At 45.3% G+C, this 26,421-nt stretch overlaps 1 protein-coding gene across 1 annotated transcript; it reads right to left on the minus strand.

The window, feature by feature from the left end:
• Positions 1-4,968: 4,968 nt before the first annotated feature.
• Positions 4,969-25,201, minus strand: LOC134649174 (uncharacterized). Its single transcript, XM_063503889.1, has 13 exons — positions 24,584-25,201; positions 23,738-24,505; positions 21,101-22,957; positions 20,257-20,478; positions 18,744-18,969; positions 14,599-14,738; positions 12,786-12,957; positions 11,195-11,363; positions 7,859-7,930; positions 7,449-7,509; positions 6,216-6,377; positions 5,581-5,730; positions 4,969-5,010 (listed from the first exon to the last, which is right to left on the minus strand). Exons 1-13 carry the CDS (start codon positions 24,734-24,736, stop codon positions 4,969-4,971), a joined length of 4,194 nt encoding a protein of 1,397 aa, XP_063359959.1. The 5' UTR covers positions 24,737-25,201.
• Between the last annotated feature and the right edge of the window lie 1,220 nt (positions 25,202-26,421).

Raw genomic sequence — 26,421 nt, forward strand, 5'->3', positions numbered from 1 at the left:
TGTGAAAATTGGGTCGCCGATTCCACTTTATTCCATCACACAGTAAAGCTTTGGTTTCCTCCGAAAGCGGTGCCGTCATATAGCGGCCGTCTCCATACAAATACTACGACATCCATATTTAGCCGTATTATTTAGTATGGAGACGGCCGCTATATGACGGCACCGCTATCCTAGGAAAACCGATCTTAACAACCGCATTTGTTAGAAATAATAATAATAATAATAATAATTCATTTATTTCGACCAACGTAGGATCATATTACATTATAATATTACATTAAAATTAAATATAAACTAAACTAAATTACATTAACATAAATTAAAATATAACAATTATATTACCTATATAACCTATTCTAACACAAAGCTTTAGAGTGGCTTGGACACCAGTACGTGAATCATATGACAGTGATTCAGGTACTGGCAGTCAAACCTCTCCGCGAACGCCCTCAAGATGCCGCTGGAACTAGCCCGCACTCTGCGCACCAGGGATGTACAGCGTTTCCTCATTGTAGTGTAGAAACAGTCCACCCTGGCCTCCGCGAACATCCCCGACGCACTACAAAAACGAGGTAGTCCCATCAGCACCCTGAAGGCGTTGTTATATTGTATACGAAGTGCGTTGTACTGCTTTTGCGTATAGCACGCCCACAGATTTGCAGTGTAAAAGGTAGTACAGAATGCTCTGAAAAGAGTCTTTTTCACCTCAGTGGAGCAACTAACAAATCTGCGGGCCACCATATTCGCTCTAACACACAACGCTCTCCGCTCCCTTTCAATGTCAGCATCATCTTTCAAGTCAGAGGTTACCACATGCCCAAGGTATTTGAATCGGTTCACCCTATTCAGTGGAGTTCCGTTTAACTTAATAGGTGGTACTGGTGGTAGTTCTTTACCTCTAACTTGAAAGACCATGCACTAGACTTGAAATAGACGCAGTCAGCGATTACATTATTTTATACAACTTTGAGCTTAAAATAAAAGTAAATATCGCCTTGGGTATAATGTTTTAGCGGAAGCGACTGGTGTCTAACCTAGCCAGTCCAAAAATATATATGAATACGTAGATAAGTTTTTGTTTTGCTAAAAGTGGTCACCGGTCAAATATCGTAGCGGGGAGAAAATCCCACTTAAGATCGGTTTTCCTAGGATAGCGGTGCCGTTACCATACTAAATAATACGGCTAAATATGGTTGTCGTAGTATTTGTATGGAGACGGCCGCTATATGACGGCACCGCTATCCTAGGAAAACCGATCTTAAGTGGCCGTCTCCATACAAATACTACGACATCCATATTTAGCCGTATTATTTAGTATGGAGACGGCCGCTATATGACGGCACCGCTATCCTAGGAAAACCGATCTTTACCAATACCTATCAATGAGCGCATACTTAGATTTAGTTGTGAATACAATAAAACACCACTTTTCTTTCACATTTTATTGTTGAACAACAGTTTAGAATAGCGTATGCCACCGAAAATGGCACCTTCCTTAACACTACACTGTTTTCTGTAAAAACATTACACTATTTAATGTAACTTTGTACATGGCCACCGGTACAATAGCAACTCTAATTTAATTTTTACAGTTTTAACAAAATGTCAACAATCATTTGTTAAACATCAATCATACAGTATAGATTTGACTGCATGTGTAAAATACATACAGGTTTGAGACATCGATAAAAAAATGGACAATACCAAAAAATATTTAGGATGAATATATTAGGGACTACACTTAATGACAATTTATTTACATTGATATAAAACGATCTCCATCATTTCCAAAAGGAAAATTGTGATTGTGAAAGTATGAACAAAATATATATACTCCTTTCATATATATATAAAATATTAAGATTTGTCTATTGTATGCAAACTAGTACTTATACGAATGTTGTATTAAGCTGAATATAAGAAAAAGGCAATACTTTTGAGCAGACTATTAAAAGTTTATCCCACAAAAAACTGAGTCATACGAGAGAGAGAACCCCCGCAATACAGAATGTATGAAGGCGGCTTTTTGGCGGCGGATTTGTGTGGGTCTTAAATCAGGGGTTTAGGTTTTCGCCGATGTAAAGCGCTCGTCCCTTTCTAATACGCGCATATTGCGTAAACATGAGACAGACGAACACAAAATACATAAATCAGTGATTATAGTATACGCTCAAAAATAATACATCTTACAGAAATTTAACCTAAGAAATATTCTATAGTATAAATTATTAAAATAACTAAAATCATGCGTTATTTAGCCTACAGTTGACTGGTGAGAAAGTCTAAAACAGAAAACCATCAGCAACTAAAACATTATTTCTATTGAGAACATACGTACCTAAATCATAAATTGCACATTAGTATTTCGTATAAGGATAAAAAATAATAAGTTCATAATTTAAAACATTAAACTTGCTCTCCCTTCCCATGGATTTTCTTAATAATTTCATAAAAACAATCGTTGATTACATCTTTTATAGAACATTTTTGTTTTTAACTTCGTTTAATCCAGTAGGACCAACAGATTAGGCCACTTGCACCATCCCACTAACCCGAGTTAACCGGTTAAACCTGGAGTTAACATTGTTACCAGTACAATTTGACACTGCGTTAACGGTTTAACCGGTTAACCCCGGGTTAGAGGGATGGTGCTAGTGGGGTTTATTATGGCTGGCGGGTAAGTATGGCTGGTCCTTACATTGAGACCGGTAATTGTAAAAATTGATTAATTTTTTATTGCTACTTTCGTTTGGTGACAAATGTATGAACTCGCACTTACCACTAATCAATGTGTAAATAGGCCCCAAAGTGAAGGCCACCCACACTTACTCGTAGTGACTTATCTACATCTCTTTCGTTCCAAAGTTTGAATAATGCAAGCGAAAGAGATAGATATAGACTATTACGAACGATAGGCCACAGTGCAAGATCGCTGCAGTCCTAACCTGGTTGCAGTTATCGCTATTCGCATTCCTCCCGTTCTAGCTTAAGATGCTAGAACGAGACAAATGCTTCGTAAAGACTTATACACCTCACAACCTTAATTTTTAAAGCCAATTAATCCATTTGCGCTACCAATAACAAGCTTAGGTTGGTACCTATTCCACCTTTACAATTTCTTGGTCATGTGCACTGCGTCTCACTCTCTCACTAAGAAAAATGAGACGCAAATATACGTTGGACAAAGAAATTGGACAGGTGGAATAACACCCTTAAGATCGGTTTTCCTAGGATAGCGGTGCCGTCATATAGCGGCCGTCTCCATACTAAATAATACGACTAAATATGGATGTCGTAGTATTTGTATGGAGACGGCCGCTATATGACGGCACCGCTATCGGAGGAGACCAAAGCTTTACGAACAATATTATCCCATTCGAATTCCATTATTAAATACAAAAATAAAAGTGAACTTTCTTAATAACTTACATAGTATGTACAATTAATATCAGACAATATCGTCCCTTGATAGGTTTCATAAATCATGTTATTTTCCAAGTGTTCAGCAACCGGACCCCATTGTTTGACATAATATTCATTAGTCATAATTCTGAAACCGTTAACTTCTCAGGATTTTCGTAAGGTTATCCTATAGATAGGTTAGGTTTGTTTTATGACAATCCTGAAAAATTACGCGTTTCTGAGAAAAACCAAATTATGACTAACGAAAACGCGGACCAACAATACATTCTGACTTTAAACTTTATGGGAAACAATAGAGACCCGTTCAGCAACAAACACGTTTTTTGTAATTTTCTATAATACTTTGGAAAAGAACAAGATTGTATTTCGAGACATTTCATTTTACTTCATCGAAGCAAAATATCAGCTTTTATACTTCTTTGAGTACAAATAACTTAGCACTTCATCAGTTAATAGTCCATTTTGAGGTATGCACACATTTGGCAAACACAACTCTTGGCCATACACCATGAAATGAAATATAGTTGGTCAAACCAAATAGACAGTATATAAGAACAAAGAAAACTATACTCATCCTTTTCTTTTGGGTGCTAGTACTAGTGTAAGACAAAGATAGTATGATTATCTCTGTCTATGTTTGAAATGAGACAGTCCTTTGACAAACTATAAATAGGTTATTCCAGTCCCTAAAGTTGCAAAAAAAAGCCTTGCCCCTTAGCCTCCTAAGGTCCAGCCATACAAATGAAAAACCCAAAATTTGCCACTGAAATCTGAACCTATAGTGCAGGGAATAGAGTTGATTTTTATTTGGTTGAAAATTTAACGAAACAAAAATGCAATTCTGTTTCAGTTGAGTATGGTAAAGGGTATAGCAGGATAGCCTTTGAAAAATTGCCCCCGGCGTTTTTGGGTCGAAACTATAATCAAACGATGCCTTTTGAAGAGGTAATACCCTGCACAAAGTTTCATCCCTCTGTTACCCCCTGGGGGTGAAAAACACCCGATTAACCCTAAAACTGTTTTGTTTATTTTTTCCAAATAAATAAAACAGCCATATGTTTTGCGGTCACTGTTTACCTGTCAAGTTCGAAGTACGAAATTGTGCTAGAGTTTACGGATCTTACTCAATCAATGTATCTTTGGTTTTAGTAAATTTCGTTCAGTATGACCAAAAATTACACCTTGTGGAGTGTGTCTCGCAAGGCGTCTCTGCGACACGTGAACGTTTCATCTCTGGATAATTGAGGAGTTAAGAGGTATTCACATGGGTGAGTGCGCGTTGTGCGGATATCAGTGTGGTATCGCGTAAATGTCACGGCACAGCGTCCATTTTGGCACTTCAATAGATTTACCGTGAGGGCGCAGGCGTGCGTCGATTTGGCTAAAGTGTCATTCAATAGAACTTGCTAACTATGTAAATAAAAGTTACTAGTAATTTGACATTCAGTGTCAATTTTAGTATGGCGGTTTGTTTACATAGTTAGCAAGTTCTATTGAATGACACTTTAGACGATTTTATATTAGCAAGGAAGCGGAGGGTCTTTCTCATGTGATCGCGCGTCGTAACTGCCGAACGGCGCCGTACACCTGTAAACACATTTCGAAATCGATTGTCAATATTTATTTTTGATATAATAAATAAATAATAGTTATTTGTTTTACAAGTTGTTGTTTAATTGCTCGTGCTAATATTGATAACCGAGCAAGCGAAACATAATGGAATTTTGAGCGTTGCGAGGACTTCAAAGCACGAGGGTTAAACAAAATTTGCTCCCGACTGAAACACAAAATTTTTCACCACACCAACCTGAAGAAAATATTAACTGTAAGATATCAAACAAAATCAAATGAATATTATGAAATTTTTATCAATCAAAATCATCATTTATAGTCAAGAAGAAGAAGAAGACCACCAAACATAAGAAAACAATTCAAATTTTTCATTTGACTACTTTGCCTCGCATGTGAATAAAATGCAACTTTGCTATCCGTCGATTACTTTGCCTCGCATGTGAATAAAATGCAACTTCGCTATCCGTTTTTCAACAATCAAAAGAGCCTTTAACAGTTAGTGTGGTGAATTATTTACAAAGTATGTTTTTTTTTAATTAATACAAGTACGAGTTGAAAACTTGAAAGTTTGAGATGTAATGTTACCTTGACGGCCGGGCCGAGCCGGATGTGCAGGCAGGCGACCAGCTCCTCCCGGGACGCCATGAGCAGCTCCCGGCCCGCGAGCCTCGCCTGCCGCGCCGCCGCGCCCGCCGCCGCGCCGCCCACCACGGACACCAGCATGCCCACCTCCTCCTGCACAACAATATCTCATTAATACAATACAAAACATTCAATACATAGGTACTAGGGTTTGCCCGACGGATCCGAAATGTATGGGAAGATCCAAGGATCCGGATCCAGATCTGGATAATTTCATACATTTCGGATCCGGATTGCAAACCCTAATAGGCACTAAAAAAAAAATCAGTCCAGGCGTGTGGGACCCCAAACAGTGGAGTGTTGTACCTTCCCACGAAAAACTACAAATGACTATTTTTAGAAACAGAATTAAACAGAGTAAATATTTTGTTTTAGAGACCATTCCCATTTTTACCCCCGACGCAAAAAGAGCTGTATTATATGACGCCGATACGATCACATATCTGCGTCCAGTCCCCACCGTCCCGAGAATGACGGCAATTAGACCATCCCACAGACGTCCTGTGCGATGCGACTAGCAACAGCTGTGTGGAAAACCCCCAAGAAAGGCAATATCTAATGAGATCCGTCATAATCACCTGCGTCCATATATCTGGCCGGCTCGGCAGCTGCAGCGCGGCGATGTGCCTGTGCACGTCGGCGCGCAGCTCCCGCGGCTCGCGCGGCGAGCGCAGGCGGCGGCCGCGCCAGCGCCGGCTGCTGGCCGCGTTACTGCTCGATATTGATTCCTCGTCAGACGCCTGCGAATTTATGGAACATTTTAACATCAAAAACCTTACGACGACTTCCTTATTATGACGACCGATCTGGCCTATAGTTCGTTTTTTTTAGCATTAGAAAGAACTTGCAAGAAGGTAAGCGATCTTGACATGTCTTTTAATTGAAAAACGCTTTTTAAAAATCTAAAACTATTACTTATGAAAGCAGAAGAATATAAATGATCGTATTAGATTCATAATTGTTACATATTTGTCGTAACTTATTTTTAAAATGTGTTTTTCAATTAAAAGACACATCAAGATTGTTTACCTTATTTCTAATGCTAAAAAAACGAACTATAGTGGGTACTGGGTAGTGAACTTGCCTGTGAAGCCGATGGTCTCGGGTTCGAATCCCGGTAATGGCATTTATTTGTGTGATAAGCACAGATATTTGTTCCTGAGTCATCGGTGTTTTCTATGTATATAAGTATGTATTTACCTATATAAATATGTATATCGTCGCCTAGCCTTAGTTTGGGGCTAGGTTGATATGTGTCCCCTCCCCTGATATTTATATTTAAACACAACTTGCGACGTTACTTAACCCGTTAGCGCTCATTGTACCCACTTGAGGGCACTTGGGTTTTAAATTGAGTATTGTAAGACATAAAAAACCGACCAAGTGCGTGTCGGACTCGCCCACCGAGGGTTCCGTACAAATTTAATTTTTTTATTTCTTTGTTTTTTATAAATTTATAGTTTTAAAATTTTTCCATGTATTTGAAGTGTAAGATGATACGACTTGGCAAATTTCATTGTTCTAGGTCAACGGGAAGTACCGTCTAAATTTTGATTCCCTCGAGAGTGTCAAAGTATATGTTTTTGCGGCATAAACGACCGTATCTTTTTTTACGTTAAGCTAGAAGTTTAAATTTTTCACAGCTTTTAGGGACTGTAGGCCTGAGTATATGGTTATAATTCCAACTCGTTACCTCCACGCGTTCCCGAGATGAAAGGACGGACGGACAACAAATCCTATAAGTTTCGCTTTTCCTTTTGAGGTACGGAACCCTAAACTTCTAAAACATGTCTTCAAAATGTTAAACTTACTGGGTCAGCTTTCGAGACTTCTTCCACCCTCTTATGTTTTGGAGGTCTTCCTCTTGTGGGTCTAAAACAAAAACAAATCAATAAGCAACAAATATACACTTTAATTCATAAAACAATAATGTTTAATTTATGTATTTTTTTATATTTTATGACGCAATACCAACATAAATTATATCAGTATGCATTTGCAATGTGCAAAATGTATGATCTATAATTAATAATTAAGATTGCATAGACACATTGGGAATGGAATTTATGGCCACTTTATTGGCCATTAGTGGGGTATTAATAAAGTGGTTACTATTATAGTTTAGCAAGCCATTTCCGCCAGTAGAAAAAGGCGGCAAATTAAAAAAAATATCGCGCCTTATACTAAAGTGGGTATAAAACAAATATTGTTTGATACATACTTCTCCTTGTGTGTGTGCGTGTCGCTGGTAGGAGTCAGCGTTTCAGCCGTTTTCGGAGGCCGACCGAGGGGCCTGCAACGGAACAATAATTAGTACCAATTATTCATATTATGTTGCGTTTGAAGGTGAACCTAAAAATACATGGTTTCGAGATATAACCTTGACATGGATACGTCGGTCTGTTTTAAAACGGTTTCTATTAATTTGTTTGTAGTAATTTAGCAATAATAATTTTTGCCCGCAAATTAAGCGGCAGATATGGCCAACCCCGTCCCACTTTAAGTCGGACGTTTTTCGGCCTACATCTATTACTAGAGTTGTAGAGCGCGGCGCGTGATGTTTCGGATAAGATTCCTTGATTTTGCACATAATATGTGCGCGCCATACATCGCCGCCGAACCCTAAGTTTGGACTGAGTTTCCGTAAAAGTCCCAAGGTCTAAATAATATAGGCGAGCCGGAGGCCTAGCGCACGATCGGCGCGACAGATCGCCGCGAGATAGACTACCCGTCTTTTTCTAACCGTATTAATAAAAGAGGGACGGGGGGCCTATCTCGCGGCGAGAAACGGTCGCGTCAATCGTGCGCCAGCCCCGCTGGAAGTATGAACAATTACACATGCCTAGGTTTAAGTGACAGAGTGGGTCGCTCAGCAGCGAGGCGGTAGGGCGGCGCGGGCGAGGCGGGCGCGCGGTAGGAGCAGGCGGAAGCCGCCACGTGCTGCTTGTGCGCGCCGCCGCGCAGCGAGCCCAGCCCGCGGCAGTATACATACCTCGTGGGTCGCTCAGCAGCGAGGCGGTCGGGCGGCGCGGGCGAGGCGGGCGCGCGGTAGGAGCAGGCGGAAGCCGCCACGTGCTGCTTGTGCGCGCCGCCGCGCAGCGAGCCCAGCCCGCGGCAGTATACATACCTCGTGGGTCGCTCAGCAGCGAGGCGGTCGGGCGGCGCGGGCGAGGCGGGCGCGCGGTAGGAGCAGGCGGAAGCCGCCACGTGCTGCTTGTGCGCGCCGCCGCGCAGCGAGCCCAGCCCGCGGCAGTATACATACCTCGTGGGTCGCTCAGCAGCGAGGCGGTCGGGCGGCGCGGGCGAGGCGGGCGCGCGGTAGGAGCAGGCGGAAGCCGCCACGTGCTGCTTGTGCGCGCCGCCGCGCAGCGAGCCCAGCCCGCGGCAGTATACATACCTCGTGGGTCGCTCAGCAGCGAGGCGGTCGGGCGGCGCGGGCGAGGCGGGCGCGCGGTAGGAGCAGGCGGAAGCCGCCACGTGCTGCTTGTGCGCGCCGCCGCGCAGCGAGCCCAGCCCGCGGCAGTATACATACCTCGTGGGTCGCTCAGCAGCGAGGCGGTAGGGCGGCGCGGGCGAGGCGGGCGCGCGGTAGGAGCAGGCGGAAGCCGCCACGTGCTGCTTGTGCGCGCCGCCGCGCAGCGAGCCCAGCCCGCGGCAGTATACATACCTCGTGGGTCGCTCAGCAGCGAGGCGGTCGGGCGGCGCGGGCGAGGCGGGCGCGCGGTAGGAGCAGGCGGAAGCCGCCACGTGCTGCTTGTGCGCGCCGCCGCGCAGCGAGCCCAGCCCGCGGCAGTATACATACCTCGTGGGTCGCTCAGCAGCGAGGCGGTCGGGCGGCGCGGGCGAGGCGGGCGCGCGGTAGGAGCAGGCGGAAGCCGCCACGTGCTGCTTGTGCGCGCCGCCGCGCAGCGAGCCCAGCCCGCGGCAGTATACATACCTCGTGGGTCGCTCAGCAGCGAGGCGGTAGGGCGGCGCGGGCGAGGCGGGCGCGCGGTAGGAGCAGGCGGAAGCCGCCACGTGCTGCTTGTGCGCGCCGCCGCGCAGCGAGCCCAGCCCGCGGCAGTATACATACCTCGTGGGTCGCTCAGCAGCGAGGCGGTCGGGCGGCGCGGGCGAGGCGGGCGCGCGGTAGGAGCAGGCGGAAGCCGCCACGTGCTGCTTGTGCGCGCCGCCGCGCAGCGAGCCCAGCCCGCGGCAGTATACATACCTCGTGGGTCGCTCAGCAGCGAGGCGGTCGGGCGGCGCGGGCGAGGCGGGCGCGCGGTAGGAGCAGGCGGAAGCCGCCACGTGCTGCTTGTGCGCGCCGCCGCGCAGCGAGCCCAGCCCGCGGCAGTATACATACCTCGTGGGTCGCTCAGCAGCGAGGCGGTCGGGCGGCGCGGGCGAGGCGGGCGCGCGGTAGGAGCAGGCGGAAGCCGCCACGTGCTGCTTGTGCGCGCCGCCGCGCAGCGAGCCCAGCCCGCGGCAGTATACATACCTCGTGGGTCGCTCAGCAGCGAGGCGGTCGGGCGGCGCGGGCGAGGCGGGCGCGCGGTAGGAGCAGGCGGAAGCCGCCACGTGCTGCTTGTGCGCGCCGCCGCGCAGCGAGCCCAGCCCGCGGCAGTATACATACCTCGTGGGTCGCTCAGCAGCGAGGCGGTCGGGCGGCGCGGGCGAGGCGGGCGCGCGGTAGGAGCAGGCGGAAGCCGCCACGTGCTGCTTGTGCGCGCCGCCGCGCAGCGAGCCCAGCCCGCGGCAGTATACATACCTCGTGGGTCGCTCAGCAGCGAGGCGGTAGGGCGGCGCGGGCGAGGCGGGCGCGCGGTAGGAGCAGGCGGAAGCCGCCACGTGCTGCTTGTGCGCGCCGCCGCGCAGCGAGCCCAGCCCGCGGCAGTATACATACCTCGTGGGTCGCTCAGCAGCGAGGCGGTCGGGCGGCGCGGGCGAGGCGGGCGCGCGGTAGGAGCAGGCGGAAGCCGCCACGTGCTGCTTGTGCGCGCCGCCGCGCAGCGAGCCCAGCCCGCGGCAGTATACATACCTCGTGGGTCGCTCAGCAGCGAGGCGGTCGGGCGGCGCGGGCGAGGCGGGCGCGCGGTAGGAGCAGGCGGAAGCCGCCACGTGCTGCTTGTGCGCGCCGCCGCGCAGCGAGCCCAGCCCGCGGCAGTATACATACCTCGTGGGTCGCTCAGCAGCGAGGCGGTAGGGCGGCGCGGGCGAGGCGGGCGCGCGGTAGGAGCAGGCGGAAGCCGCCACGTGCTGCTTGTGCGCGCCGCCGCGCAGCGAGCCCAGCCCGCGGCAGTATACATACCTCGTGGGTCGCTCAGCAGCGAGGCGGTCGGGCGGCGCGGGCGAGGCGGGCGCGCGGTAGGAGCAGGCGGAAGCCGCCACGTGCTGCTTGTGCGCGCCGCCGCGCAGCGAGCCCAGCCCGCGGCAGTATACATACCTCGTGGGTCGCTCAGCAGCGAGGCGGTAGGGCGGCGCGGGCGAGGCGGGCGCGCGGTAGGAGCAGGCGGAAGCCGCCACGTGCTGCTTGTGCGCGCCGCCGCGCAGCGAGCCCAGCCCGCGGCAGTATACATACCTCGTGGGTCGCTCAGCAGCGAGGCGGTCGGGCGGCGCGGGCGAGGCGGGCGCGCGGTAGGGGCAGGCGGAAGCCGCCACGTGCTGCTTGTGCGCGCCGCCGCGCAGCGAGCCCAGCCCGCGGCAGCCGCCCACGCCGCAGGGGCCCAGCACCACGGCCTCCTCCGCCGCTGCAAACATATACTATCGTTAATACTTGCTTCGGGAATTTAGTGCCAGTTGCACCATGAGCACTTGACAGACGATCAAAGACGATCGAGTGGCCCCGTCATATACTCGATACTTACTCAGTGGTGGTTCTAGTGGGTGTCCGGTCTTCAAGCACCAGCCGACCGGGTGGATGTCAGGCGAGTCATCGTCCAGCCAATAGGAGAGCTCGTCCGGCCGGTCGAACGACGTAGCGAGTGGCCCCGTCATATACTCGATACTTACTCAGTGGCGGTTCTAGTGGGTGTCCGGTCTTCAAGCACCAGCCGACCGGGTGGATGTCAGGCGAGTCATCGTCCAGCCAATAGGAGAGCTCGTCCGGCCGGTCGAACGACGTAGCGAGTGGCCCCGTCATATACTCGATACTTACTCAGTGGCGGTTCTAGTGGGTGTCCGGTCTTCAAGCACCAGCCGACCGGGTGGATGTCAGGCGAGTCATCGTCCAGCCAATAGGAGAGCTCGTCCGGCCGGTCGAACGACGTAGCGAGTGGCCCCGTCATATACTCGATACTTACTCAGTGGCGGTTCTAGTGGGTGTCCGGTCTTCAAGCACCAGCCGACCGGGTGGATGTCAGGCGAGTCATCGTCCAGCCAATAGGAGAGCTCGTCCGGCCGGTCGAACGACGTAGCGAGTGGCCCCGTCATATACTCGATACTTACTCAGTGGCGGTTCTAGTGGGTGTCCGGTCTTCAAGCACCAGCCGACCGGGTGGATGTCAGGCGAGTCATCGTCCAGCCAATAGGAGAGCTCGTCCGGCCGGTCGAACGACGTAGCGAGTGGCCCCGTCATATACTCGATACTTACTCAGTGGCGGTTCTAGTGGGTGTCCGGTCTTCAAGCACCAGCCGACCGGGTGGATGTCAGGCGAGTCATCGTCCAGCCAATAGGAGAGCTCGTCCGGCCGGTCGAACGACGTAGCGAGTGGCCCCGTCATATACTCAATACTTACTCAGTGGCGGTTCTAGTGGGTGTCCGGTCTTCAAGCACCAGCCGACCGGGTGGATGTCAGGCGAGTCATCGTCCAGCCAATAGGAGAGCTCGTCCGGCCGGTCGAACGACGTAGCGAGTGGCCCCGTCATATACTCAATACTTACTCAGTGGTGGTTCTAGTGGGTGTCCGGTCTTCAAGCACCAGCCGACCGGGTGGATGTCAGGCGAGTCATCGTCCAGCCAATAGGAGAGCTCGTCCGGCCGGTCGAACGACGTAGCGAGTGGCCCCGTCATATACTCAATACTTACTCAGTGGTGGTTCTAGTGGGTGTCCGGTCTTCAAGCACCAGCCGACCGGGTGGATGTCAGGCGAGTCATCGTCCAGCCAATAGGAGAGCTCGTCCGGCCGGTCGAACGACGTAGCGAGTGGCCCCGTCATATACTCAATACTTACTCAGTGGTGGTTCTAGTGGGTGTCCGGTCTTCAAGCACCAGCCGACCGGGTGGATGTCAGGCGAGTCATCGTCCAGCCAATACGAGAGCTCGTCCGGCCAGCCGTCGAACGAGACGCGGACCTGGTGGCCCTTCACTTCGCTTACGCTGGCTACGCGGATCAGGAACGGGACCTGTTAAAAAAAATAGTACAGTCGACGTCAAAGATATGTTATATTTCTCGCCTTATTACAAAGGAGTAAGGTGCTAAAGTGTAAACATATCTCTATATCTATATATATATCTGTGTATATATCGTCGACTGTACAATAAACCAAATATGTACATAAAAAGTCAAGATACGCAGGAACATAAACATAATATAGGTTAAACTAGAATATTAGCTCAGCAGTGGGACATATATAGGCTGAAATATAAATATATTAGCTCCTTCTTTATGGTAAATGGTGACTTTCCTACAAAATAGGCGCAAATGTACAATGATTTGCGCCTAGTTTGTACATTCATTGCCGAAAACCCGACTATCGGGTATTTTATGATTTCGTTCCCAGGCCGGACGACCCGATAGGCGGGATCGTGGTACTACAGCTTTATATGACGGAATTATTGTGGCCTGGTGCGGATGTCTTGTTTGACTGGGTGGCAATGAATATGTTAACAGGCTAATAAATGGCACACTGCCATTTTTATTAACACTCTCAGCGCCAGCGGCTCACGTGTGCTGATGCTAAACTCATGATGGCTTGCACTTGAATTGGGTATTTGACAGTATTTAAAATAAATTATTCTACACCATGCATGAAATAAAGCACCAGAAGATTAATATAGAAACGTAGACAGCAGTTATTTTTAAACACAATTTATATTTTAAAATCCGTATAAAACTATAAAGAGTAGGTTATTTCATTGTGACGTCACATGCTAGTGTTTCATATAAATTCCATAGTATAAAAATCGTTTTGACAGTTCGAAAAAAGAAACTGATCTGACTAGTAGTGATTCTGAGTAGTAGTAATTTCTGTGTACCTTACTCTTTTTATGTCTATTTTTTGAGTGTCGTTGGCGTATGTGCCGTCTCATAGTTTTAAGTCAGGTCCCCACTGAAAACCAGCGCCACGGATTGCCGCGGCATTATGCTGAGTGGGGGTCCTATTTTAGCGTCCAATGTTTTTTTATGCCTGTATGTTTTCATTTCAATAATGTAATATGTTGTGGCGTTAAATAATAGTATTTTATGCAACCGTTGTTTAAGAGAGGTCAAAAAAGGCGAGTGGCGTGAGTAACAATTTGAGTCGAAGCCGAAAATTGTTAATAAAGACGCCACGAGTATTTTTTTGACTCAGTTAAATAACGTTGCATACAATACTTTTTCTACGACTAAGCACTTACTTTGAAATAAAATTGTAAATTTAACAAATATTTTTCATTCAAGAAGTAGCAAAGAATGTACGGGCGGGAAATGAATGAATGAAATAAAAGAAAACATGACTATGGTTCACTCATCTGTCAGAGATGACAATTAAAATTAGGTTGGCAACAATGTATTTCATACAATATTTTTTATGTGGTGATTACACGAAGTATCTTAAAAGTGCCAAAAAGATACTGCGTGTATGTACAAATACTTTTTTGGGGAATAGACTAAAGACTTGTCTTGACAACTATAAGATAGGGGTTTAAAGGTGTGTGCACGACCCTTTAAATGACAAATAAAAGTAGGGGAGTAGAAAAATGTATTTTCTTTCTTTCTAGTCAAATACCCTATTAGATTCTGCCGCTACAGAGTTATGGTTAGTTGAATTGAACACAGGTACCCTCTTGTCGACGACCTCGAGCTTCATGCCGGGCTTGAAGCCCTGCGGCGGGCGCGTCTTGAAGGCCCGCGGGGGCGCCGCCGCGGCCCCCGTCTCCGCCAGGTAGCTCTCCCACGAGAACGACTCCGGGTCCTTGTAGACTGGAAACAATACAAAAACCGGTAAGTGCGAGTCGGACTCGCGTTCCAAGGGTTCCGGTACATTACCCAAATTTTAACATTTTTTTTATGTGGAACGTGAATGAAATGTCTTAAAAAAAACAACGGGCTGCACTCAGGGAGTGCCGACAGAAGTGAAAACTCAATGACTAGTGCAAAATGCACTATGTATAATTGAGGTTAACGCCATCTAGCGTTAGCCTTAATTACTTGAAACCCCTAAGCACATCACCGTTAGTACTCGAGTTATACTAATACCAGTTAGAGCGAAACTCAGTAGATGGCATTTAAATCGATAAAGAAAAACTCAATGACATCACATGTAACAGTTTTTCATGTAATGCCATTGAGTTTTTCTTTGTTGATTTAAATGCCATCTAAATGAGTGGCCATCTAAATCTTACGGTCACGTGATCGTCTTACGCTGTCTCGAGTTTAACATTTTTTTCCCACCTCAAAAAGTGCACAGCGCCGCTAAAGAAGTTTTCACTTCAAAAACCCGTAGGGGTCGGATCAAAAACAAATTAAATTAAGTCCGACTCACGCTTGACTGCACATTTTAGAAAAGAAAAGAAAGAACTATTTTATATGTATATTTTTTCAAAATTTTAGACTGTAGTTTCGGAGATATACGAGTGATCCTCTAACGGCTACGATATTTTGCACCGTTTTAAAGGGTTTAGTATTTACCTATTCGTTTATGATATACACGAAGACAGTTAAATACACATTAGTAAACGAGATAAAACGACTAATGCTAACTTAAATGTGTCTTCAATTAGAGATACTCGTACATTTTAAAGTTTTAAGTTTGACGTTTAAAATAGGACTAGCACACCCTGGGCTATCAAAATCGCTGCAGACTTATCTTGGTCTAATTCTAGCAATCCCACTTAAAACATATCGGTTACATGTACCAAATATTGCAATAACCAATTGTTTACTCATTTATTGAGGAAGGAAAACATGTGACACAAGGGATAGCTCGGCATCACAACTTCTACGCAAAAGTTGCGGTATGAGACTAGTTTATAAAATAACTATGAACTCCTTTTTTTGTACAAAATTAAATAGTCTAGTAACTTGATACCTAAATGAAAAGATCTACTTATTACTTAAATGTTCTGAATATTAAAATATTTATTATTCAAGATGACATACTTAGTCCAATAGTGAAATATTTGAGTGCAGTGTTAATTTTAGTCTTACACAATTTGAAATTATTACCCAGTAAATGATGACTCAAGTTACACATACATGAATGCATGGTAAAACCCGTATGACATTACAATAATATTTTGGCAGTGTCCTAATACGAAGTCAACACAATCATTATTTTAGCATAAATGCTTCAAACTAGTTCTTTGGTTCATTTTAATTAAAGGTAATATCATAAGAATATTATAATACACATATCCAATTCATTATTACACCTGTTTATTGTAAACAGATATAATTCTTACATCAACTTAACATATCAAATAAATTTTTCGCTTCAACTTTACTCATGATATTCACAATCCAGGTTTCATCCAAAACACAAAACTAAATATTGTATTGAAGTGTGTTTACACTGTTTACCTCTTCTTAATGACATGAGCGAGCGGTGAACGATATCGCAAGTATTTTATCGTTACAACATGGCTGGCGCGACGCGTCCGTCACCCACGACGGTCGGCCGCCGACTGACTTCTCACATATAACACTGATAATATATTTCTTTGACTTTGTCCTCGATTGACTCGAAGGATTGTTAATGTGCTTGTTTTCATTCTATTTAAAGTTGAAAATTATTGAATATGGCCGACGCTTTGAATATTTCGTGATTCTTATGACATTGCGACATTTATATGAAGAGATAAGAAAAACCTTGAGCGATAGTAGTACAAGATATAACATAAGGTGTATTAGGATAATTCGGAAATGGATCATAATTTGATGGAATTATGGGTTATTTTCGGAATTACCCGAATTTTTTGTATTTAAAGTTAAAACAATTGGACTTGAAAAGAAGTAATTTTATAATTAGTGTTATTCAGAGCAAGGATAATAATTCAATTATTCTCGGTTATGAATTAAACATCGTTATAACAATGTAAGCGGAACCAGCTAAGAGTGAAAGTATTTCCTAAGTAAGAATAGTAAATAATGTACGTGCAAGTTTTATTTATTACTTTAAGTTTAAAACGCACAATTAACATATATAAAATAAAGATTCGTTATAAACTTGGAATTAACCTTTGTAGATTTCCATATACAATCTTACAAAATCAGTAAGGAATATTATTTTTATTAAGGAATTATTTCTTAAAGTATTAATAAGTAGGGATGGCCAAATGAACCAATATAATTGTAAAATTCCTGAATTATCAAAAAGAAGCAGACACGAGAATTTACGTAACTTAACTAATCTCCCAACTTTTGTACTTCGTACAACTGTTCATAAATTACGTCATCTATTTTTGACCCCCCCCCCTAAAATTATCCAAAAATCATGCTTCGAATGACCCCGTTTCCTCCTACGTCTTGCCACCATCATCCGATGTCCAGACCCCCCCCCCCCCTAATTTGAAATGACGTAATTTATGAATATCCCCTAGGCCACCAGCACTTTTACCTTATGTGTTGTTATTATTTATCTAATTTAAGCATTTAACCGGTTTTTTAATACTCACAATTAGGGGGTGTGAGCGAGATGTCGTTCTCCTCGGCCCAGCCGACAGGATGTATGTACGGCGACGTGGGATCCAGCCACACGTCGTACATGTCGTCCCACGAGTCGAAGTTGATCAGCAGCCGCGCGTCGAGCATGTCGGCTACTCTAACATGTCCTACTCACAATTAGGAGGTGTGAGCGAGATGTCGTTCTCCTCGGCCCAGCCGACAGGATGTATGTACGGCGACGTGGGATCCAGCCACACGTCGTACATGTCGTCCCACGAGTCGAAGTTGATCAGCAGCCGCGCGTCGAGCATGTCGGCTACTCTAACATGTCCTACTCACAATTAGGAGGTGTGAGCGAGATGTCGTTCTCCTCGGCCCAGCCGACAGGATGTATGTACGGCGACGTGGGATCCAGCCACACGTCGTACATGTCGTCCCACGAGTCGAAGTTGATCAGCAGCCGCGCGTCGAGCATGTCGGCTACTCTAACATGTCCTACTCACAATTAGGAGGTGTGAGCGAGATGTCGTTCTCCTCGGCCCAGCCGACAGGATGTATGTACGGCGACGTGGGATCCAGCCACACGTCGTACATGTCGTCCCACGAGTCGAAGTTGATCAGCAGCCGCGCGTCGAGCATGTCGGCTACTCTAACATGTCCTACTCACAATTAGGAGGTGTGAGCGAGATGTCGTTCTCCTCGGCCCAGCCGACAGGATGTATGTACGGCGACGTGGGATCCAGCCACACGTCGTACATGTCGTCCCACGAGTCGAAGTTGATCAGCAGCCGCGCGTCGAGCATGTCGGCTACTCTAACATGTCCTACTCACAATTAGGAGGTGTGAGCGAGATGTCGTTCTCCTCGGCCCAGCCGACAGGATGTATGTACGGCGACGTGGGATCCAGCCACACGTCGTACATGTCGTCCCACGAGTCGAAGTTGATCAGCAGCCGCGCGTCGAGCATGTCGGCTACTCTAACATGTCCTACTCACAATTAGGAGGTGTGAGCGAGATGTCGTTCTCCTCGGCCCAGCCGACAGGATGTATGTACGGCGACGTGGGATCCAGCCACACGTCGTACATGTCGTCCCACGAGTCGAAGTTGATCAGCAGCCGCGCGTCGAGCATGTCGGCTACTCTAACATGTCCTACTCACAATTAGGAGGTGTGAGCGAGATGTCGTTCTCCTCGGCCCAGCCGACAGGATGTATGTACGGCGACGTGGGATCCAGCCACACGTCGTACATGTCGTCCCACGAGTCGAAGTTGATCAGCAGCCGCGCGTCGAGCATGTCGGCTACTCTAACATGTCCTACTCACAATTAGGAGGTGTGAGCGAGATGTCGTTCTCCTCGGCCCAGCCGACAGGATGTATGTACGGCGACGTGGGATCCAGCCACACGTCGTACATGTCGTCCCACGAGTCGAAGTTGATCAGCAGCCGCGCGTCGAGCATGTCGGCGACGGTGGCGACGCACACCATGTCGTTCTTGCGGTCCTCGGCCTCGAGCTTCATGCCGATGCGGAAGGCGTTGGGTTTTACAGTCTGTTGACAAAATATAATATATAAATAAATAGTTTTTGGGTTGAAACTGTCACACAGATATACTTAAGGGTACAGAGCATTGACACTAGTAGATCTTATATCATTGCAATAAGGTCTAAGATTTAACAGTGAACATTGTGAACGATGGTACATAAAGACATTTCGTTGGTAGAAATTTCGCTATCTCTCTCACTATTGCTCCTGAATATTCGAGCGGATAGACAGGTAAATAGACGAAATAAGTGATCTGCGGTAGGCCATCACTGCCATCACTCATCAGACACAAAGGTACGAGTATATGTACTCATGCAGTATGCAATGAGTTTCAAGCTATACTGAAAATCGTAATTAAATTCCAAAAAAAAGTAAGACAATGTTGCCACTGCAATTATTTGTTTGTAAAATAGTAAATTCCTTTTTATAAATAAACACGCTAAAATAATTTATTTATTGGTAATTTTACTACTATGATTAAAAAAAAGTACTTTTATTTACTTATTTTTAAATAAATACAAAACGCGCTAGTAAAAAGTGGCAACATTGTCTTACTTTTTTTGGAATCTAATTACGATTTTCAGTTTAGTACTGTAAAATTCCGAAGACAGAAAAACTGTTCTTTTTTCAGGAGACTAAATTTGCCAACTAAATTTGTTACCAAAATAGGCTAGAGAAAAAAAAATTGACAACTAATATTGTTCTCAAAGTTTTTTTAGAGTTGATTTTTGATTTCATTTACTCAAAAGAAATGTTACATTTCACTTAATGAGTAGGTAGTTTACAGTGTAAACAAAATCGAAATGGACATCGAGGCCACAATCAAGTAGAAGTTATGGCGATTTGTGAGCGTCTACATAAATACATAACATTAGCAGAAAAAGCAAAATTAGCTGACCCGATATCGAGTGTGGTGGTATAGTTTGTAGCTTTCTAATAGAGCCCGAAGGCTAATCCTATTGTCTATTGTTAAGTAAAACCGCTCGTGCCACGTGCCACAACCACCTGCATAAAAAATCGGTACTTCGGTTGCTGAGTGCCGGCGAGTCGAACGCTACAGAACCAGTCTAAAATGTGTCATCGAGATGCGTAACAAAGGCGCGTTATCGGTGAGCGCACCTACACTGGTTTTTTGAGCGTTGGACTAGCCCGCGCTCAGGTGCCAAATAGAATAATTAGGACCCTTTTTTGCAGGTAAGTAGCACGTGCGGTTTTACTGAACAATAGACAATAGGATAAGCCTTCGGGCTCTACTAGAAAGCTACAAACTATAGTTGATGCGTTATATCTCACCGTGGTGGTGATGTGCGGGAACAGGTGCCGGGGCGCCGCGACGGCGCGCAGCTGCTTGAGGTACATGGGCCAGCTGAAGCCGGGCTGGTGCGCGGCGGGCGGGCGCAGCGCGCGCTGGTTGCGCTCGCACCAGCCGGCCGGGAACATGTCGCCGCAGTCCGCGTTCACCCAGTAGTCGTGGAGGTCGGGGTACGAGTCGAAGTGGAGGCGGAGCCGGTAGCCCTGGAGGAAAACAATCAGTTAAAAAACCGGCCAAGTGCGAGTCGGACTCGCGTTCAAAGGGCACCGTACATTAAGTCCGACTCACGCTTGACTGCACATTTATAATAGGTTTTCCTATCATCTATAGGTAAAGAACTATTTTTAATTTTTTTTCAAAATTTTAGACCCAGTAGTTTCTGAGATAAAGGGGGGGAATGGTCGTACAGACAGACGTACGAGTGACCCTATATCCTTTTGAGGTACGGAAACCTAAAAATCATGGTATTTTAAAGCCACAGAGTTGATAGATATAGAGATAAAATTTGTTTAGGTTCGTTTGATTTTAAAACGCAACAAATTCAATCTAAGGCCGCGTACTGGATGGTGGGCTCTAGAGTAGACCATAAAGGATAATCAATCATGTAGAGTTTGTTCAGAAAGAGAAGAGTCGTGGAATGAATTGGGTCCCATATACACTCTTTTCTATCCGCACAGACTCTAGTTATTTGTAGTATATTATTATGTTGAGACATTTAGAAGTTCATCTCTACAAAAAGACCCTGCTAGGACCTTTATTCGACGACGGCGTCGTTTTTTTTTGCTTCTTACTTTTTAAACATTGACGCGCAAAACTATAGCTTACCTGCACTTCAGCCACAGACACCACGGCCCAGACGGACGCGCGCTGCGGGTCTATCGCCTCCATCCGCATGCCGACCTTAAACCCGTTCCGGTTGTACGGGAACGGGTCCTTAAACAACTTCACCGGCGCCGCCTTCGCTTTACAGAAGTCCAGATACCGCATCCAAGAAAAACCGTTCTTCCCGCACATCCATGGATATTTCTCATCTATCACATCATCGGATAGCTTTTCATCGTCAGGTTTGGCTGGTTCATCCATCGGTTCATCATGCTGTTTCCTCATGAGGAGTTTCTTCATTTTGTTCCTCCGGCGAGTTAGTTCCGCGCGCTCGCGATCTCGCTTCTTTTGTGTCACCTTTTGTACATCGCTTTGGCATGTGAGACTGCAGAAGTTAGGGGTTATGAACTCTGCTGCCATCCCGTGGCAGCCGCAGCCGTCACATCGGTAGAGGTCCTCGGGGGATGTTGGTTTCTTTTCACGTGGACGTTCCAAACGCTGTTTTAGAGGCGTGTGGTATTTCGCGCTCGGAGGGAGAGGTAATTCTTCAGGATCTGAACCGTCTATGAGATCTATAAGCCCGAATTCATTTGTTTGGAACTGTAGCGTGCTGCCGTGCAGCTGCGCTATTCCGTTGTTCCAGAATAATCCAGGAGGGTCTTCCTCTAACGCGCTATCCACGCTCTCCCTTTTCATTCTCTCGTTCTTCATATCTTTTTGATAGTACAGTAAGCTCTTGGCTTCTAGTTCTTTCTTCTCCTTGTATTCCTCGTCGGAATCGCCGAGAACGACTTTGCAATCTAAGTCCTTGTCTAACTTTTCGTCGCAGAATAGAGAAGGCACGCGATGATCGTCGTTATTGTCAGAATCTGGAGGTTCTTCGGATTTTTCCGCCGGTTTTGGCAGCGGTGGCGTAAATTTCATGTTTTTATTGGTAAAATTTTCGTTGCAGAGCGATATCCGCCTCTTTAAATTAGCGTTGGAAGCTTTTCTTTCGCTGTTATCGGAGTTTGAGCGCCTCAAGATGGCAGGAGCCGCTATCGTGACATGGGAACCAACTTCATTCCTTTCTATCATGTTCCTATTCAACAAACTCTTTCCTTTTTCCGGTATGGCTAGAGTGAAGGACTTTTCCCGACTCTGATCCTCATCATCAGCTATTGAAACTGTGTAAATATCATCATTCATAGAAGCGTTAGTTTCTGGTATTGAGAGTGTATAAGTGCCTTGTTCATCTGTAGGCTCCGCTCGGGACCCAGGAATGGATATTGTGTATGTTTCACATTTGTTCGGACTCTGTGGAACCGGATTAGCTTCTTTACTATTCCCATTGACATTACCCATTTTTGCTAGAGGCTGTAACGGTGGCATATCTGCTGATTCTAAGCCAGCACTGTCTCTCATGACAGTAATATTGCCTTGAGGATCATTCTGTATTTGTCCATTAGCTATTTGCAGATTAATGATAGGTCCTTTGGACGCCATAGTGGCTGGGAGGGTTACTGGCAGGATAAACTTTGTGTTTTGGATTTTTGGCATGGTCATCGGAGTTAGAAATAGCTTCTGGTTGTTAGAGTTAACAGTTGTCTGGTTATTTGAGATTAGGATAGACTGATTATCAGCCATGTTTTTAGTGTTAGGTTTCTTGACTGAGCTGAGGTAGGCTATGGCTTGCTTCCCCGCATTCCCGGGGGCAATGGTGACTGGGACTATCATCTTCTCATTGCTTTTAGGTTTCTGGATAACTATTGGTGGGTTAGCCGCTGGGGCCAAAACAGTCTTGCCCTGACCAATTTTTGGCGCAATATTTGGTTTGTTGTTTACATTTGATATTAAATGTATGTTGGAGTTGCTGGTGACCTGAAATAATGAGGACTAATTTAGGTCAATGCACAAATAAAGGACCAATCAGATTAAAATAGTCATATTATGTGGATGTAATTACACATATAAGTATCGCCAGGAGAGTTGAGTTGAATGATTACACACACAGCTACACAGAGTACTAATGGAAGAAACAGTATTTAATGAAGGAATGAGACTTAAATGCATGATATTGAGCTAAAAAAAAACACCTGGAAAAGACTTTATGGTCCATCTTGCAGTTGACCAGTTGTCAGTTCAATTTGCTATCAGTACAAAAAAAAATACTAATTTAGTTCTTGATTTAGTAATTGGTAGTTAGCCGTTATTATTTCTGATCTTTTTTAAAGTGTTACCTATGTGATTATTAAATCTAATCATATATTGAGTCACTGATTTGTCAAATATACTTTCAACTTGTTAATAAAAAAAACTTTATAGGTGTATTTGCAAAAAATCTGTATCTTAAAATGCAAATTTTCTTATTATCTCATTAAAACTAATTAATTCTAATTACACTGCTATTATCTTCACTTTTGCTTTATTTGAAATTAATTATAAATTATTTTATGTATGTATCAAATACCTAGCATGAAAAAGGTATGAATTTCATGAATCAAGTTTCTTGGGGTAAATATCATGAATAATATTTACTCTAAGAATACAGTGGCATTTTATTTATGGCATACATATAAATTCATAATACTTCTCTTTGCCTTGAATAAAACACTGGTATGATAGCCATACAGTTAAGTTAAAATTAAATAAATTACTTACAGGTCTCCTGACTATGATCTGTGGAGGATTTCCACTGGTGCTGGCTTGGCTGATGACATCAGTGCTTGTGACTGGCTTCAGCCCTTGCGGAGTCTGGATGTAAACCACATGAGGCACATTCCTCGTGGCCCCTCTCAGCTGCACAGTTCCAGAACCGACCGAATTAGGAAGCGCTAACTGTATTGAGTTATTAACTGAACTCGGTATCTGCATAACGGTAGAATTGTTCCCCATTTGCACTTGAGCTCCTGAAGTTACAGCTTGTAACTGCGAAGAACTTGTCACTGTCATATCACTACCATTATCCATACTGTTAGACCTAGGATTAGACCCCATATGCACATGTATAATAGAACTCATTGGCTGACTAGAGCTTTGCAAAATTGGCATAGATTGCATACCCGGAGCCCCAAGTTGTATGTTCTGACTAGCGCCAGGGATTTGCAGAGGTACATTGATAGTGTCTCCCGCTGGCAACTGAACTGGCACACTGGTAGTCCCGGACACTTGTATTGGAAGACTGACGGGGGCTATTTGTAAAGGTACACTACTGCTTGGTCCAGAGAGCTGGACGGGCACGTTGATGTTGGCGCTCGTGCCGGGGATCTGTACCGGGACGTGCACCGTGGACAGCTGGAGGGGGTACGGCGTGGGATTCGGGTGCAGCTTCACCGGCGCCAGCGAGTGCGTCATCAGCCCGTGCTGCAGCGGCAGCGAGCCCTGCCCGCTACCCACCGAAGATACGATCATGCTGCTCGCTATCGGCGTCTACAAATAAAAACACTAAGTCACAAACGTCATCACTGATTTATTTTATCACTTTTCGACAAGAATAACAATACTCACGCGCAAAGTATTCAGCAGCACATTGTGCTGCGAACCGGTCGGAGCTAGATTGTTACAGGCGGGAGCGCTGCTCGATTTAAGTAATCTTTTTTTCAAAATCTCACTTTTAGAATCGTCAAAGTTTTGAAGTGGATTACAATGCTGTCTCTCCATTTCTCGGCATCGAGATTGTTTGCGAACGCATTACAGACGTTCGGCTAACTTTTACGATTCATTATTGACGACCTGCAACATACATAAAAATAAAATATTGTTAGGTGAAAAATCATCTCGACGCTCCACCGACTTCGAAGGCTAAAAACGTGTGACGACAAAGTTATTTGTGAAAATTGGTAAAGTATAAGTATGCACAATAAAATAAATAAACACCAACAACTTGTTACACTTTATTCGTAAACACGAATTTTCCTTTCGCGAGTATCGCACTATATCAAATTGTGCTGCTACTTTTGCAGATCCACAACCTTCCTCAGAAAAGTTCACCAAATATTGAAACGACAGTTTGTTACTCAATAATAAATCTTGCAATGTGAAGACTACAATTATTAGGATTATTCTAACTATTACAACATCATTATCGTATTGAAAACAATTAAATATAAATAAATAATGTAGAACAGCGACGATATTTACCTGCCTGGCACACAACTGGTGAGAAGTAAGGGAGCCACTAATACACAACCAAATAATGCTCAACCCAAGAATGTACAGCCCAATAATTGGCGTCCATGATGGACGCGGATTATTGGGCTGTACATTCCTGGGTTGAGCATTCTCGGTCCGCGCAAGTTTGGTCCGGGGCGATAATACGAAGCCACTATTTTCACAGGGCAATAATGTACGACCCCATAATTCGCGTCCACTAATTTGAGTCCCTTGGCTTTCAATTATTGGGCTGAACATTATTGGTACAGGTCGAGAAAGCCCGACCCAATAATGTACGACCCAATAATTGGAAGCCAAAAACCAGAGACATTCTTTTTTTTAAGGGAGCTGTCAAAATTAGTAGTGACGTTCTGACATGAGCTCTTGACAGCTCAAAAATAATCGGTTTTTCCAGTGACATCTATCAGTGACATTGACAGTATTGACACTTGTTGCTTAAGTTGCTTTACAATTTCTGTATCAATTTTTATTTTTCATGTATTTTTGCGAGGAAATCGAGGAATACAGAAGTACGGACGTGACTCGAACGAAGACGGCTAAGTGTAGACGTGGCCCATTTACTTGCTGAGCGAAATCAGAATAACCAATGGCGTCTGGAAGAATCACGTAACCCACGGCGAGCTTCAATCATATCAGTACAGATGCAAGAACCCTGTTCTGAGTCTCTGATCCATAAGTGTGGCCTGCTTAGGCCTTAGGCCACGTGTCGGCATCCTCGATAACATCAATCAATCCCACAGTGACTTGGAACCCAGACTAGTGTTACCTATTTCTTCACATCTGTACAGTAGTTATTTGAGTTTCAGGATGAAAGGGGAACTCATTTTCCTTTGCAACTGTTACCTGATACGACTTGCAGGTAGTTTTTGGCATTTGAAAAGATGGTAACTTTGGGAATTTTGTGGGACTGATATGTTCAGCCTATACTTGGGACAAACCATGTAAAAAATGTGTCAATGAAATTCAAATATTGTGAAGAACATTACAAGTTGCTCAAGTTGTCGTGTCGGCAGTACCACTTCTACGACCGAGCAGTCTTGATACGCCGTGTCTACGAAGAAAGACTCAGAAAACTTCAAGGCGCATCAATCACACGCAAGTTAGAAGAGCCACAACTAGAGCCCAAGTACATCGCAGACCTCCAGGATTTGAAGGTACAAATAGAAGAACGC

This window comes from Cydia amplana, chromosome 6 (genome assembly GCF_948474715.1).
Source record: "Cydia amplana chromosome 6, ilCydAmpl1.1, whole genome shotgun sequence".
Lineage (NCBI taxonomy): Eukaryota > Metazoa > Arthropoda > Insecta > Lepidoptera > Tortricidae > Cydia > Cydia amplana.